Below are 16,135 nucleotides of genomic sequence, written 5' to 3'. Positions count from 1 at the left end.
TGTAGCTTTCCTAACGTACTTTGTGTTGCAGTCTGTTCCTTGTGTCTACACTGGTGCTGATTACAGTACATCCTGGACCATGTACTGAATTCCAGTACAAGTCTTTGATTGTATGAGCTGCTTAATGAAATGGGTGAATTAAATATGGGCATTTAAGCAATGAGGAACTGGTTGCTGTGCTGGAATGCATTGCCATTTCCAGTTTTTAATCCCCTGTGCAATGGGTTCCTGCTCTAACTCCAGTGCAGGTTTCTGTGGATCCTGGAGTTTCCTACCTCTGGGGTTTGAGATGTCGAATAAATGACTTGCAGTTTCACCTTGGATAAAGGTGCCTGTCAAGTGGGTGAGTAAATCTTGAAAAATGATTTAGCGCAGTTTCTGGAGGCTGGGGTTTCTGAGACACAAAGGCGCGTGTCTGTTGCTGTGATGGCATGTCACAGGAGCGAAACGCGGTTCGGAAGGCACTGTGCATTTGGGCGAGTTAGAGTGCAGCACATCTCACTGATCAGAAACAGAAATCTGACATTTGTTTTCTTTTGGAGAATAGCCGAAGTGCACTTTGAGAGGGGGACGTGCCCAGTCGAATCAGCCTGAGCCGTTTGAAGCTCATCTTCTCCAGCGCAGATCTTTGATCAGGGCTTGTGCAGAGCCGCCGTAACCGGAGCTGGAGCTAATTGGTTGCAGGTCTGGCTGATCTCCACCAGGAGCAGCTCCAGGTATTCCAGAGCAGGCCGAGGGAGCACATGGTCCCTGCGACCCTCCCCCTCCCCGTGAGTCTCTCCCCTCTTGTTTGAGGTTTCTGTGTGTTATTTCGGTGTGCCTGCGGAGCTGTAAACCCCTTCGGCCTGCGACACAGAAGAGCCCCTGGTCCTGGGGGCTCAGTGAGCTCTGAGAGAGTTAATTTCATCATTCGCCTATTCATTCATTCACTCATGTATTCACTCCTTTAGTGTGCCCTGCTTTCTGTCATTGTGCCTCCTTGGGGCCCAATGAGAGCTGGGCTCCCGAGAGTCACCCCCGTTCTCAGTGTTTTCCAGTGCGAACAGTGTCTGGCAGTATTATTCCCAGTATAATAACATTTTAGTGCAATTCAGTGCCGCAAGAGTGGGCACAGGGCAGGGTTCACCCTGGACAGGACGCCAGTCCATCGCAGGGCAAATGGGCACAAACACAAGCACACTCACACTCAGTCTTCCCAATTAAGCCACTAGCATGTCTTTGGACTGTGGGAGGAAACCTGTGAAAACATGGGAAGAGCATGCAAACTCCACACGGACAGCACCAGGGAAATGAATCCAGGGTCCCAGCACTACAAGGCAAAAATGCTAGCTAACCGTTGTGCCATTGTTCTGCCCTAATGTAGTTTATTATGATAGGTGCAGCACAGTATACTATAGTTTAGTAAAGTTACTTTACTAAATGTAGTGTAGTATGATGTACAGTTGTACAGTATAGTGTAGTGCAGTACAGGGTGGTATATTTCAGTATAGTATAGTTTTGATAAGTGTAGTACAGTATGATATAGTTCAGAATAGTGTAGTTCTGATAGATTACAGAACATGGTATAGTTTAGTATAGTATAGTTGTCATAAATGGATTACAGTATGGTGTGGTGTAGTTCTGACAGGTGACAGTATGGTATAGTTGAGTACAGTTCTGGTAGGTGCAGTGTAAATAAGTATCAGTCGAGTTAAGGCCAGCCTCAGTCTGACCTTCTAACACTGATTTTCACTCCTGCTCCAGGAGGGCTGCTGTCCTCCAGGTCTCAGAACTAGCTGATAATCCTCTGTTTCCAGGTCTTTACTCAGTGGTGATACAGAACAGTGGAGTGAACAAAGACATTGGTCCAGGCTGGAGAGAAGATCAGGAGCCTGAGCAGGCCTGCGGTACTGGGAGCGAGGTCAGCAGACTCAAGTAAGCAGCTGAGGACTCGTGCAGAGAAGTGAGCAGGAAGGCTGGATGACAGCCCTCGTTAGCATCTTTTATTATCCTATTACCAGCACTTCTCACCTAATTGGCTCTCATTAGGAGCGGGAAGGGAATAATTAACTGTGCTGTTCCATCGCTGCAGGGTCACAGACACACATAATCCCAAAAATACAGGGAGCTACAGTAGCTTTTCAGTGCCAAGGATAGTGGAAATAAATGATCTCACCAAATAAATGGATTAATTTCCTTAGGTTTTTTAAAAAAAAATGCAGTAATCAGCTGAACTTAGTAATTGAGTCAAGTGGAGTGTTGCACAGTTTCAGTCCTGTTGCCTGCTTATTAAATATCTATTTGGTGTTGAGTTGTACCTGCATATGGCCTTGCACAGTCCTGGACACAGACCAGAGCCAGGATCCCTGTGTGAGGAGCACCAGGAATTCTCTCCAGGCCCCCGCTGGTGCTGGATCTGTTCTCAGTCCTGTGACTGGGGCTGATGCAGCTCAGGCTGGGTGAGGAGTCATTCAGCACCTTCAAGTCTCTCTGACCAGCGTCTCTCAAGCACTGCCCGGCAGCTCAAGGACAGCCAGGAGTATACTGTACGTAGTTGGAAACGATGAGAATCCACAGGTCTGATCTTTTGATTAAGGCGGGAATGTTTTTGCTGTGAGGTTTAGCATTTCCGTTCGCGTCCTGTTTCTACCTGAACAGTACGGTGGGACAGTTGGGGAGGGCCCATCCAGGGTGTAGTGCTGCCTAACTCCCTGTGCATCAGGGATCGGCTCAGGGTTTTTCGAGATTCCCACAAGGATTTGGTAATGGATGGCTGGATTATCATCCTTCACTCTGTTCTATTTGAAAATCAAGCTCACTGTATAGTGTCCGGTGTGTTGAGAAGGAAGTGTGGAGCTGGAAAATACTTGCTGAAAACTCCCTATTTATGGATTAAAGGAGAGTTGTGCCAGTTTTTGGATGGAACACAGATGTTATCATACTGTAAAAGGAACACAAGGCCCAAGTTGAAGTTGGTATATTTTCCATCCTTTCTTTTGTGATCTAGTTTCTTAGAATATTTCATTTACCACAGTTAGACACAGAGACAGGGGTTTTCCTCTTTCTCAAGTCAGGCTTGTGAAGTAGATTGTGTAGTTTCCTGGCTGTTCAGAAGACATTTCCATGGCTTTGATTGAACATGCAGAATCTTTTCAGAGGATCAGATCATCACGGGACACACAATGACACAGAAACACACTCACACCAGAATCCAGTTAACCTGCTAGCATGTCTCTGGACCGTGGCAGGAAACCAGAGCACAGAGGAAACCCACATGAACATGGGGAGAACATATAAACTCCCCAGGAACTGAGCACAGGGCCACAGTACCGTGGATCCATTGGTAACCAGTGGTAACCATTGTACCACTGTGCTGCTCATCAGATATTAATAATAACAGTAATTTAGCCCCATCACGTACCCAGGGGGATTCATAGAAATGAACAGATCTGCCATTCTGGGCATAATATACTGTTTTGCACAAGATTATTTCCTTTACACCTCAGTGATTGTCCTGAATGTGTGCTACCTTGATTCAAGGCTTCAGCTAAATTAACAATTATACTGGTAAGAGGTTTGAGCAGAGAGCTGTGTCAGCGTGCACTGACTAAAGAACGAAGCAGAGGTTAGGTCCTCGCTGAAAAAGCATAGAGAATAAAACACATTTTGGAGCCCCTTTAGGTGCGTGTAGAGGCTAATAATTGTTAGCTACTGTAATAATAGTGGCAATTCATCAAGGGCCACCACAGCAGAGTCTGACAATGAGATCTTGTCCTCTCTAATGCCGAGGGTAGAGCAGATGGCAGAGCAGGACACAGCTACTCAGCGTGCAGAGAGTTAGTGGCAGAGTTGCAGGGTTTGAACTGGGAACTTCCCAGTGGCATGACTCTTTCTCTTAGTCATCGGACCACTTAGCGGTGAAGTTCCTGCGGTCTTTTCCACTCTTGAGATTGACAGGGGCAGGACAGAGCTGTACTGTAGTGGACAGCAGTTCTTGGACAAGGCCTGTACAGTGAGCTGTGATGTGGACCTCATATTCAAAGAGCCATTACAGCAGTATTATTGAAGGTCAATCTTTTGGTTATTTAAAAGATATGCTCAATCGCATATAAATTTCACAACAAATTATGTGCTGTTGCTGTCCATGCTCTAATAAGATGCAAGCAATGGACACAAGGTAGTATACACCCAGGATGGAACGCCAGTCCATCACAGGGGACACAGGCACAACAGAGCCAATTTTCCTAGAGGTCAGGGGCCTTTCAGCCTCCGAAATGTGCCCCGCAGCTCCAATGAGCTCATTAACACAGCAGGGGCGGCAGCAGAAGAGTTTCCATACCGATGCTGAAGATATTCACTGGGTTGGCTATGTGAGTTTTTGTCAAGTCGCTAATTGAAAAGCACCTGCAAAATCTGCCAGACTCTGGCCTTCCAAGATTTGAGATTGACTGAGGGGGGGTCAGTGTCTACAAGGTGTCCAGTCCTGCTCCTGGGGGGGGGTCAGTGTGTCTGCAGGGTGTCCAGTCCTGTTGCTGCAGTCTGTGGGTCTCAAGGTGTCCAGGTCTCTTTAAAGCAGTACCATCTGAAAAGCCCGGAAAGCATATTCAATTGGTCCAATTAAGCCGCTAACAAGCTGCCTGAGGTCCCCAAGAGCTGAGCTGGAATGATTACATCTAGTGGCTAAGCGATGAATCATGCCGATTTAGTTTATTTAGGCCTGGGATGAGTCAGAAAGAAACGAAGCACCATTGAGCACAGAACCCTGTGTCAGCAGATGAGGTGGCTGCTCCAATACCAATCCCTCCAGCCTCCAGGACCTACATACAACCAGGATGTTAATTACTTAATTGATCATGCAGTTGCTTCCAGTCCTACAGAACAGTGCTCAGGCTTAAGTACTTCAGGTGGGCAGCTCACACTCGAAGAAGGCTCCACAGCCGAAATGTTGTTTTCTTTCTTCTCTTTTCAGCATGGAATAAACCTTTGACTTGTTCCTCTGCAGTGCTCAGGCTTGACTGCTCATCACGGGCAGAGGGGTGGTACTGTGAAATCCCGCACTAGGAGGGAAGAGAAGACGCATACTCATTTATTGACGTAATCTCTTTAATACTGTGTAATACTTTCTCTCTTAAAATACAGTCTCTTCTGAGGTAGACCAATACAGTTCAAGAACATTTTTTTTTTAAAACAGACATTGAAAAAAAGACATGAAATAAATATTTTCATGTACAATATGTCGCAAAAATGAGGTAGAAATGGTTACAGAGAATGTACAAGATACAGGAACAAATTTACTAAAAAAATAAAAATTAAATACCACTTTCAATGGACAAACCGTTTTTTGCTCGCTCAGTTTAAAAAAAACAAACTAACTTGCCCCCCCCCCACCCCGGGGATAATAAAAACACTCTCTGAAATTTGGGAAGTTTGTTGAGAAGAGCACGCGAGTGACCAGCTCGTAGCTGGCTGGCGAAGTCCTGTGCCCGAGTGGAGAGAGCAGCTGTGGTGAGCTGCTCCTGTCCTTCAGCCTCGTGAGCTCGGACTGCTTCCACTTTCATTTGGTTTTGCATAAAGTTCTAAATATCTCTATTTTTTTCAACATGTGCTCCTCACATTTCAAAGAACAGTTCTTTTGTGTACTGCAGGATGTCCAGTCCTGGTCCTGGGGGTCAGTATGTCTGCAGGGTGTCCAGTCCTGGTCCTGGAGGGGTCAGTGTGTCTGCAGGGTGTCCAGTCCTGGTCCTGGGGGGGTCAGTGTGTCTGCAGGGTGTCCAGTCCTGGTCCTGGGGGTCAGTGTATCTGCAGGGTGTCCAGTCCTGTTCCTGGGGCGGTCAGTGTGTCTGCAGGGTGTCCAGTTCCGGTCCTGGGGGGGTCAGTGTGTCTGCAGGGTGTCCAGTCCTGGTCCTGGGGGAGTTGTCTGCACAATGTGGTCACAATGAAGGTGACCACAGGATCTCACATTCACGGGGGCTCTTACAGGCTCTTAAGCCTGGCACCTGTGTGAACTTGAGCAGGAGATCCTGCAGGGACATTCATGTAAAGAATGATTTTCATAGTCGATTATAGCATAATTGTTTTTTTTTGCAAATATGATCATCATTAAGCTTCTGTCAATTACTGCATAAAACTTGGCAATGTCTTTGGGAAAACAAATGGTCACCTGCTTACTGGTGGGAACAGTAAATGGTTGTATCTCCTGTCTCAGGCATTAATCACTGTGCTGCATCTCGACAGAGGCAGGTTTAATATGCAGGTTAGGTTTGAATTCCATTCTACCTTGCAGTGCTCCTGTGAATACATTCTCAAAGCCCTCCCCCATCCCCAACACAGAATCGCTGAGCTGAAGGGGGCACACTGTGGCCCCTCTCGCCAGTCATCAGTCAGACGGGCCATACCCAGCCCCTGGAGCTCTCGGCCCACCAGCTAGCCCACAGCGCTCCTGGAGATCTCACACTTTACAGAGCAAGGCCCAGACTGTTTAAAAGCTGCTCAGCAAAACCCACATTCAATTAGTGGGGGCGGTTATAGGGGCAATTAAAGAGCTCTGCTGGGGCGGGTCAGGGAAGGTGCCACCCTGCTCCGAAGCGCTGAGGGATGAGCTGGAAGGAGGCGGCCCTGGTCTGTGAGCGTCACAGCCAGATCATGGGCAGGACCGGACCCCAAAAGGGGACAGTGTCTCTCATGGACAGAACCCCTGGGCTGGCTTCTCCTGCTTTCTCAGTGCCGTGTTTCGGTGCTGGTAAAAACGCACGAGAAGCGAACGAAGAGCCCCCTTCGTCTCGTGGACTTGCATCGCAAAGAGATGCTCTCCCATGGACGCCCGAGTGCGATTATTCTGCCCTCCTCCCTGCCGATCAATGTGTCCAGTGAAGGTCATTCTGATTGACCTGGTCTTGCAGCATGACGGAGGCCTGCAGTTGCACAGGACCAGCTGAATAGTAATGTGGGGTAACTGGACATCAATCAGGAGCCCACAGCCCCAGGCTTCGCGTGCGAGGGGGCCGACGCCTATAGTCCCTGCAATCCGTCACTCCTGCACCGCAGGCAGACCCTCCTCTCCCCGCAGCGGCTGGAGGGAGGGTAGCTGGTGTCCCGCTAAAGGTGCTGCCAACAAGAGCTCACAAAAATCTTCAGCGAAGGGGTAAAGCTCTTTTATCTCTTTCTCCCCATTGTGAAACGCGTGGCCAGGCAGATTCATGTCGATAGGCCTTTCCTCGACCCAGCCCACCCCCTCGAGGCAGCTGCGGTAGTGCTGGCGGGGTGAGACAGCTCTCGTCATTCTGGCCTGCGGTCTGGCTCTGGACACCCTCTGGACTGACTCCCTCCAGATCAATGCCCTCTGGACTGACTCCCTCCAGATCAATGCCCTCTGGACTGACTCCCTCTGGACTTACTCCCCTCCAGATCAATGCCCTCTGGACTAATGCCCTTCAGATTGATGCCCTCTGGACTAATGCCCTCCAGGTTAATGCTCTCTGGACTGACGCCCTCTGGCCTAACACCCTTGGGGGGATGAAAACCCTCTCCTGGAGGTTCTCTGGTGCCGCTGGTTTGCTGGGCCCAGTCAGAACACGGATCTTTCGCTTTGACCTCTTAGCACATGACTGTGGGCAAGCAGGCCCCTTGTTCGAATATGTGCACACGAGCCGTTATTGATCACATTAAACCGTTATCATTCTCCACACCCCAGCTGCAAGGATGCCCCCCACTGTATGAGAATCTACCGACCGCAGGGGCAGTGCATGGCTGCTGGCAGAAAGGTTACGTCAGTCTTCGGCACATGACACAGATAAGGAAGACAAAGCAAACCAGATCCGTTTCCTGACAGGTACTGGAAAGTACTATGGCACGGATTGGGACTGGTGTTAAAACCCTCACCTTCCACACGTCTTACTGAATAAATAAGGCTGGGCAGGGCTGTAGAAAGCCAGTGTTCCCTCTGGACCACAGCCCCGAGACCGACCGGGGTTCTGCAGGACTACCCCACGTCTGGGCCCATTCAGAACAACGGGAAAAACGGTTTGCCCGTAAAAGAAAAATAGATTCTTTGATTAAAATCTACTCAACACTTCATGAAGACAAACATCACTCCACCAAAATTCTACAGTAAAAATAAAGTGGGATGGGGAAAAATATATATATATAATCAAAAAACATGGATTTATGGCATCATAAGGATATCCTTTGTAAAATACCTGAATTACATTCAATGTTAGCCTTGGTAAGAGTTTCAAGTTTTTTGCTGAGAAGGCTCAGCTGCAGAGTGGTTCCTCTGTCCTCCTCTCTCTCGGACAGTGAACGAGAGGTCCCGTACAGTTACTATACATTCATTCTTCTTCTGCGCCTTTTTTTTTTTCATTCTGAGGTAAAGAAATTTTTCCTGAGTATTTGAAACAAGACTACATATATTAAGAATAAAAAAATTCCAAAAAACGAAAGGACGTCGGCAAACGTCAACGGTCTGCGATTCGGGACTGTAAGAAACCTTCCCACAATGCCCGTGGACGAGATCGGGGAGCAACGCGCCACGGTGATGGCGCCGACGCTCGCTGCACCCATCTCCCTGGAGAGGGCGCTGTCCCAGAACTGGGCGACTGCTCTCCCCCTGGGAGAGGTGCCAGGCCGCCCAGAGAGGGGCGAGATGAGCGGCCGGTCGGGAGAGAACCTGCAGGCCCGGCCCGGCAGTAACGGACCGCTGCGCTCGGCACTGCAGGGCTGCTTCTTCTGCGGGCAGGAGAAGCTCTTTGGTGCGTCTCTGCTGTGCGATCCGGGCGCAGCCGGGCCCGTCCAGCATGGGGACCCCTGCTGAAGGTCTGAGGGGCTCGGGGGGGGGGGGCACAAGCGCACCCCGGGGGGCTGTTACCGCCTGACCCGTGGCTCGGTGGCAGCGGTCTTTGTCGCGGGGAAGGTTGTCTTGCAGTCCCGAGGCCGAGGCCAGTTCACACAAACACCCCTCCCCCCTCCCCCACAACCCCAGGCCAGCGCCTCCCGGCGCCGTGGCTGCAGACTGGTAATAAATAGGATCCTGAGAGTAGCAATCTACAACCTGTAGTCACTAAGACTGCCCCGTTCACCACCCCGCCCCCCCAGCCTGGAAAAAACGTCCACTGATTTGGCTCTTTGGGAAAATATATATATACACGTATAGGAAAAGGAAAAACAGCACGTGATGGCACATTCACCAGGAAAAACCAACAATGAAGCCTAGCCCCCCCCCCACACACACACACAACCCCACAAGCGGTCGCCCCCTGTCGGCTGGGAAAGCAGTACTGGGAAGGTAAGAGGCCAGCGATGCCCGGCCCGTGGCCGCGGGACTCAGTGCCCGTAGGCCTTGCTCCACTCCGTGCCGCTGTCCAGCTCCTTGGCGGTGGGGTGGGGGCGCACCTTGCAGAAGGCGCTCTCGAAGTCCGTGAGGGAGGGCGGCTGGATGCCGGGCAGGGCGTGGGCGGAGGCGGCGGCCTGCTGGCACAGCTGCACCAGCTCCCGCGCGGAGAAGCCCTCGGTGCGCTGCAGCAGGCCGGCCAGCTCGCGCTCCGTCAGGCAGCAGCCCTGCGGGCCCAGCGCCCGCTGCAGCACCTGCCGGCGGCCCGCGGCGTCCGGCAGCCCCACGTAGTAGCGCTTGGAGAAGCGCCTGTGCGCGGCCTCCTCCAGCGCGTCGGGCCGGCCGGTGGCCCCGATCACCACCAGCGCGCCCCCGCCGGGCCCCAGCTGGGCCGTCTCCAGGTAGGACAGCAGCTGGGGCTGCAGCCCCTCCTCGGGGGCCAGCGCCGCCTCCAGCTCGCTGATGAAGACCACGGAGGGCTGCCGGCAGCCGGCCAGGAGGAAGGTAGTCCTCAGGATCTTCTCGCTCTCCCCCTTCCACTTGGCCACCAGGGCGGCGCCGCTGAGCCGGAAGAAAGCGGCCCCCAGCTGGGACGAGAGGCAGCGCGCCAGGGTGGTCTTCCCGCCGCCCCGCGGCCCGAACAGCAGGATGGTTCTGGGCGGGCGGCTGGCCGGGCCGGGCCGCAGGACGGGCCACAGCAGCTCCTCCTCCAGCGCGGCCTTCAGGGCGGCGTGGCCGGCGAGGTCGGCCCAGGGCAGGGCGGGGCTGCGGTCCAGCACCTCCCCGCTCACCAGCTCCAGTGCCCGGGGGTCGGCCGCCTTCAGCAGCTCCTCGGACGGCAGCTTGGCGGCCAGGCGGGCGTGCGCGAAGCCGTGCTCCGCCCCGCCGCCGTTCTCCCTGCCGAGCGCCGCGGGCGGGCTGTACTCTCCCGCCGCGCTGTAGGGCGGCGACACCAGGGGCTTCAGGCCGCCGTACTTCCCCACCTCGTCCGCGCCCAGCCCCGGCTGCGAGGGGGGCTTGCCCGGCTTGTACCCCGCGCTGCTCTGGGGGTCCGGCGCGCTGCTGGCGCTGAAGCCGTTGCCGCGGCACTCGCCCTTGTCGGGGGGCACGCTGTAGGGCGAGCCGGCCCCCGGCTTGGCGTGCTCGTAGCCGTACTTGCGGTACCGCGGCCCCTCCTCCCCCTCCTCCTCCACCCCCAGCTCAAAAGCCTTCCTCTTCAGGGCGCCCCCGGGCTCCGGCCCCCCCGCCAGCCCGTGGCCCTGGTACCCGTAGCTGCCCCCCACCATGGCAGGCCGCGGCGGGGGCAGGGGAGTGGGGGCGGCCAGGCCGGAGGGCAGGTAGGAGGCCGGGGGGTGGACGCCGGCGTAGGCAGGGGCCAGGCCGGGCTGGGGCGGGTAGGAGCTGGGGGGGTAGCTGTAGACGGTGCTGGGAGGGGTGTAGCTGGGCACCAGGGTGGAGGGGGGCTGCAGCAGGGAGGCGGGGGGCAGTGCCGAGCCGGGCTGGGAGCAGTACCCCGAGGAGAGGTAGGTGCCGTTATAGGCGGGGGGGGGGTACTCCTGGGAGGGAGGGCCGCTGCAAGAGCCCCCGGCACTGTACCCCGGGTCCGAGATGGACACGCCGCTCGGGCCGGAGGGCACCCCGGAAGTCACTGCGCCCTTCGAACCTGCCAACACCTCGTGTCCGGGGGGTGGGGGCGCCAGCGAGTACCCCCCGTCGGAGCCGTGCGACATGGGCCAGGGCTCGGCATCGCTCTTCTGCCCGTTGAGGCCCCCGAACGGGCCAGGCTCGGGGTAGCCGGGCACGGGGGCGCGGTCGTAGGGCGAGTCCAGCATGCCCGAGTACTTCTCCGCGTAGCGCTTGAGCAGGTTGGAGGCGGTGAGGGCGGAGATGTCATCGTTGGCCCAGGCGTAGTTGTAGCGCTGCCGGCCCGCGGCGTACAGCTCGGACTTGTGGGCCGGCGAGGAGGTGGTGGAGGAGACGTCCAGGTGCTGCTCGGGCCACTGGGTCAGGGGCTGGGCATGCTCTGGGGTCCAGTGCATCTTCAACAGACCTGGGGGACAGAGAGAGAGGGGAAAGGAGAGAGGAGAGAGGAGGACAGAGAGAGGAGAGAGGAGGAGGAGGAGGAGGAGGGGAGGGAGAGGAGAGAAAAGAGGAAGAGGAGAGAGTGGAAAGAGGAGGACAGAGGAGGAGAGGAGAGAGGAGGACGAGAGGAGAGGGGAGGGGAGAGGAGAGAAGAGGAGGAGGGGAGAGAGAGAGGAGAGAGGAGGAGTAGGGGAGAGGAGAGAGAGAAGGAGGACAGGAGGAGAGAGAGAGGAGGAAGAGTGGATAGAGAGGAGAGAGAGGAGAGGAGGAGGCGGGAAGGGAGAGGAGAGAGGAGGAGGAGGGGAGGGAGAGGAGAGAAAAGAGGAAGAGGAGAGAGAGGAAGAGGAGAGAGAGGAAGAGAGAAATACTGTAAGTAATTTACACCTAAAATGGGAGCTGTGACAACATTTTACACACAAGGCGCTTGCAAACGTCATTATCCAAGGGCAGCACCAGCTGCAGTCTCCAGCTGTTCCACCTTTAGAGCCTCCTTTTAGCGCTTGTCAGCGAGATGAATAACTTTAATACTGAGGGCTGTCCTGGAGGAGCCTTTCTGGTAAGCAAGATCTCTCAGATACGTATCTGCACACAGCTCTCCACCTGTGCCAGCAATTCGGAGAACCAGCTCTCATGAAGCCCAGCCAAGCGTCTTGATAGCTTCATGTAATGCCTTCAGTGTGCACGGTTTGACCACTCAGGGTTTCTGTTTACAGGCTTTATTTGTTACTGAACTGTGACCATGTTTGCGTTAATTAATGTAGAAATCAAACTGATTTCCACAAAAATGCCCTCAAATATCCATATCTAAAAGGATGCAAACATTTGAAACAGTTTTAAGTGTTTGATTAGAGAGCATCCTGATGCTGTTTCTTCTCACTGATGACAGGAGGTCACCCTGCTCACTGAACTCCTCGGGCTCTCTAGTTCACTTGACAGCAGCTCCAGACTAGTGCATCTTTGGGAGAAGGGGGACAGGACCCCAGTGCTTGCAGACAAAATCTATGGAAATACAGGAGGGGGGGGGGTTCAGGCAAAGAGACATGCAAACTCCACACGGTCAGGCGCCCCAAGCCAGACCATCGCGCCGCTCTCCTCCGTCAGCCTATCGCCTGACCTCTTCTCCATGAGAAGAGCTGCTGGACTCCTCTGTTCTCTGAGCCCCTTACTGGCAAACTTTACAAGCCTCTGTGAACCGGGTCGACACATTACATTTGCAAGGACCACACTGTTTTATCTCGGGTCCTCGAAACCCGGAGAAGCCCAGCTCCGCGAGAGCCGGTCCCGGATCATGACACGCGCACACCCAGGAAAACAGTCCACGGCGATTTCAGAGGATTTCTCGGGAAGGACATGGGAGGGGCCTGGCCTTTGAACTCCTGCCTCTCCTCTCCGTGAGGCTATCGGCTTTCGGCCCGCACAGACGGACAGCCCGAAACCCGCCGGCCGCGGGGCGGAGCAGCTGGGTGCCGGATGGAGCCTGTGCAGAGCCGGGCTGCCGGAGACGGTCTGTATTCGCTACAGGCAGAAGCAACAGCAGGGGCATTTGTACCGTCATCTATCGAATTACCTCCGCCTGCCACCCCCCCGCCCCCCGGAAAAAAACCCCCTGCGTTTCCAGATATGGCCGCGCAAGGGCTCCCACCCCACCCCCCGGCCGTGACAAAACCGCTCTGGGCCCGACAGCATCTGCGCGTCTCCCTCAGGAGCTATTGTTGTCGTCCTGTGCATGTTTCTGAAACCCAGCCCCCTCCTGCCTGAGCCTGAGCGCTGCTTCTCCAGCAATGCCCAGGGGACTCCGGGGGAGGAGGGCCGGCCCTGCGGAATAGTGACCTATTCATACATGCCTTCCAACTGCACATACACTGCTGGGGGGTGTGGGGCATTGTGACTGGGATGCCTCTTTAAAAACAGCCCACTATTCCTCCATTCCCTGCGATATCCCGAATCAGTATTCCCGCACCGGGGAATAAACAAACAAGCTGGGAAAACTGGAGACCCCCCCCTCTCTGTTTGCTCACAGCCTGTTCTCTTCTGCTGGCTCTCCTCATCCAAACCACGGCTGATGTCTGCAAATCAGCAAAATCGGCTCTCGTTTTAGAAAGCAAGAGGTGGCTCAGATGGTCAGGCAGTGCATTCACAATTAAGAGTGATTCGGGAGGGCAATCGGGGACCCTCTGGAATATACAGAACACAGTCGAAATGGAGCAGGAACTGTTTCAGTGTCAGTTATCCTGGTTTTACTGACCAATAAATCTGAACCATCCCAAACGTTTTTAAAAGGGCTAATCAGAGACCAGATCTGAGCGCGTTTCTCCCCTGTGAGCTCTCTCTGGTAAAAACAACACGATTCTTCCGATCAGTGGTTGAAGCTCCCGGTGAAATGTGGAATATTTTGGCTGACCTGAAAATAGCTGACCCACGTGCCCGGGGGCAGTGGGGTGGGGAAGGGGTCTATAATGGGCTTCACCAAACTAAACTGGCCCAAAAAAAAAAAAGATGAACCAGTTCTATGTCTCCGACAAAGAAAAGCTCCAGGAGGAGGGAGAATCGGATGGGCTCCGGTGCAGAACCGCAGGGTGGGGCGGAGGGCAGCCCTTCCTGGTCCCTGAGCCTCCAGCACTGCTGCCTTCTTCCTCTCCAGAAAAGAGCAGATGCCCTGGGAGGCTCTCTGCTCGTGTGAAAACAGCCGTTGCGCAGGGTTTGTCTTGCTGGATCAACATTCCTGGCATAGCAGGGCTTTATTAAACTGTCACGTAGGCTGCCTGGGGTGAGGGCCGCGCAGCGCGCAGGAGAAACGAAGCCGACAACCAACACATTCCACTGGGCTTGTCTCTCCAGGTCCGCCAGGGGATGGAGGGCTCTCTCAGGCTCCCTGGCTGGAGGCAGACTGAGCGTTTCTCCGGCATCTGTTCTGGCTCGAGTCCACTCTCCCCAGGACCGAGCTGGCCAGACGGCCTCTAGCGCTCTCCTCCTGCACATTCAAATCAGCAGGGCCCCGCGCTCACACCCTGCTCCCGGATTCCTGCGGCGTCTCGGAGAGAGCACGGCGTGAGAGAGAGGGCGATAACGCTCTGCAACACGCATGCTCTCCCCAAGACACGGCCCAGAACCAGATTTCACAGTCTGCAGCAGCACTGTCACACATATTTTAAGATTTGTGCAAATATATACACTGTAAGGTCATATACAGTATATTTATACACACAGACACTCTCCTCCCCAAGACATGAGGCTGGATCAAATAAAACCAACAGTAGAGAGATCAGCTCATGTGTTCTGACTTTGCTTGACCTTTCCAGTACAACTGCAGTCCGGACTGAAGCCCCGGTGAGAGAGAGGATTCACCCACACAAACACAAGCCCGGAGCTCTCAGCCCTTTCTCTCCTCCAACCCGAGCCGCTTCAGGGCAGCACTCATCCTGTCGAGCCTTAGATCTTCTGGACTGCCTCGGCCCGCGAGGCTCTGAAACCTTCAGCGGTCTGTACGCTGAGGGTGGGGAAGGAGGTCACTCTCTCTGGAGGGCACACTGATAGTTTCCCTACACGCACTCTGGGGCAGCGGCCACTGCCACGCTGGCACCCAGATCCTGCCGGATCTCATGAGCCAGAGAAGACCAGGGCTTGTCGGTACGGGAATGCAACCAGCAGTTCCGAGTGGTGTTGATGGACCAGTAGGCGGTGCTCTTTCTTGGTCGTTGATGATCCCCTGGCCATGCTTGCAAGAATAATGGAGTTAATCCAGTGTCTTGGTACACACGGCTCCTAGTTACAGCGTGCCATCCCAAGATCACACCCAGCCTCGTCATTGTCTATTTACATGATCACTGAAAACAAACTGCTGCATCACAGCAGTGGACAGAACAGCACAGCTGCATGTTCCTGTTATGTCCTATTAACACTTAAAATAAAACTTCAATGTGCTAAAAGGGCCTCATTTAGGTTGAAATTTAATCTTGGTGTGTCCCAGGTGTGTGACCAGTCCTGTTTCCTGGTTTAAAGGGGATGGAGGGGTGTGTCCCAGGTGTGTGACCAGTCCAGTGTTTCCTGGTTTAAAGGAGATGGGGGGTGTGTCCCAGGTGTGTGACCAGTCCAGTGTTTCCTGGTTTAAAGGAGATGGGGGGTGTGTCCCAGGTGTGTGACCAGTCCTGTTTCCTGGTTTAAAGGAGGTGGGGGGTGTGTCCCAGGTGTGTGACCAGTCCAGTGTTTCCTGGTTTAAAGGAGGTGGGGGGTGTGTCCCAGGTGTGTGACCAGTCCAGTGTTTCCTGGTTTAAAGGAGGTGGGGGGTGTGTCCCAGGTGTGTGACCAGTCCAGTGTTTCCTGGTTTAAAGGAGGTGGGGGGTGTGTCCCAGGTGTGTGACCAGTCCAGTGTTTCCTGGTTTAAAGGAGATGGGGGGTGTGTCCCAGGTGTGTGACCAGTCTTGTGTTTCCTGCTTTAAAGGGGATGGAGGGGTGCTTCCCCAGATGTGTCCTTCACAGGCTGCTAGACTACACAGTCTAATAGACACAGTAATAGACTCATTACCCGTTCTGAGCTGTTTGATTTAGCTTTGTTTTCCCCGCGACCAGGCACAGGGCTGTGTCTCAAAATGACCGTCCCGCAGTTTACTTGATGTGCTCCACGCTGCACGTCTCCCACACCCCCTTCAGCGCTCAACACCTGTCCCGGAGAACAGGAGAAAGGACAACGGCAGCAAGAAATCGGCCCCTGAGCCCACTATCAGACACGCCGGAGAGGACACAACGGAAGAG

General features: G+C 54.1%; 1 protein-coding gene and 1 long non-coding RNA gene across 4 annotated transcripts in view; one reads left to right on the top strand and one right to left on the bottom strand.

Moving 5' to 3' along the window:
• Positions 1–452: 452 nt before the first annotated feature.
• On the top strand, positions 453–5,293 carry LOC148678425 (uncharacterized). Its single transcript, XR_015939156.1, has 2 exons — positions 453–770; positions 1,797–5,293. It is a non-coding gene; the product is annotated as an uncharacterized LOC148678425 (long non-coding RNA).
• Positions 5,065–16,135, bottom strand: part of fignl2 (fidgetin like 2) — a 39,553-nt gene continuing 28,482 nt past the window's right edge. For 2 of the 3 annotated variants that reach the window (XM_088633512.1, XM_088633511.1), the window contains exon 3: positions 5,065–11,354. In XM_088633512.1, coding sequence (XP_088489638.1) covers positions 9,298–11,354 — 2,057 coding nt within the window. In that variant the 3' untranslated portion in view covers positions 5,065–9,297. The remainder of the gene's footprint in view (positions 11,355–16,135) is intronic. The other variant, XR_015939155.1, reaches the window with a different exon arrangement.

Source organism: Lepisosteus platostomus, chromosome 1, assembly GCF_059453375.1.
Source record: "Lepisosteus platostomus isolate fLepPlt1 chromosome 1, fLepPlt1.hap1, whole genome shotgun sequence".
Classification (NCBI taxonomy): domain Eukaryota; kingdom Metazoa; phylum Chordata; class Actinopteri; order Semionotiformes; family Lepisosteidae; genus Lepisosteus; species Lepisosteus platostomus.
This window is presented reverse-complemented; position numbering and strand designations above follow the sequence as displayed.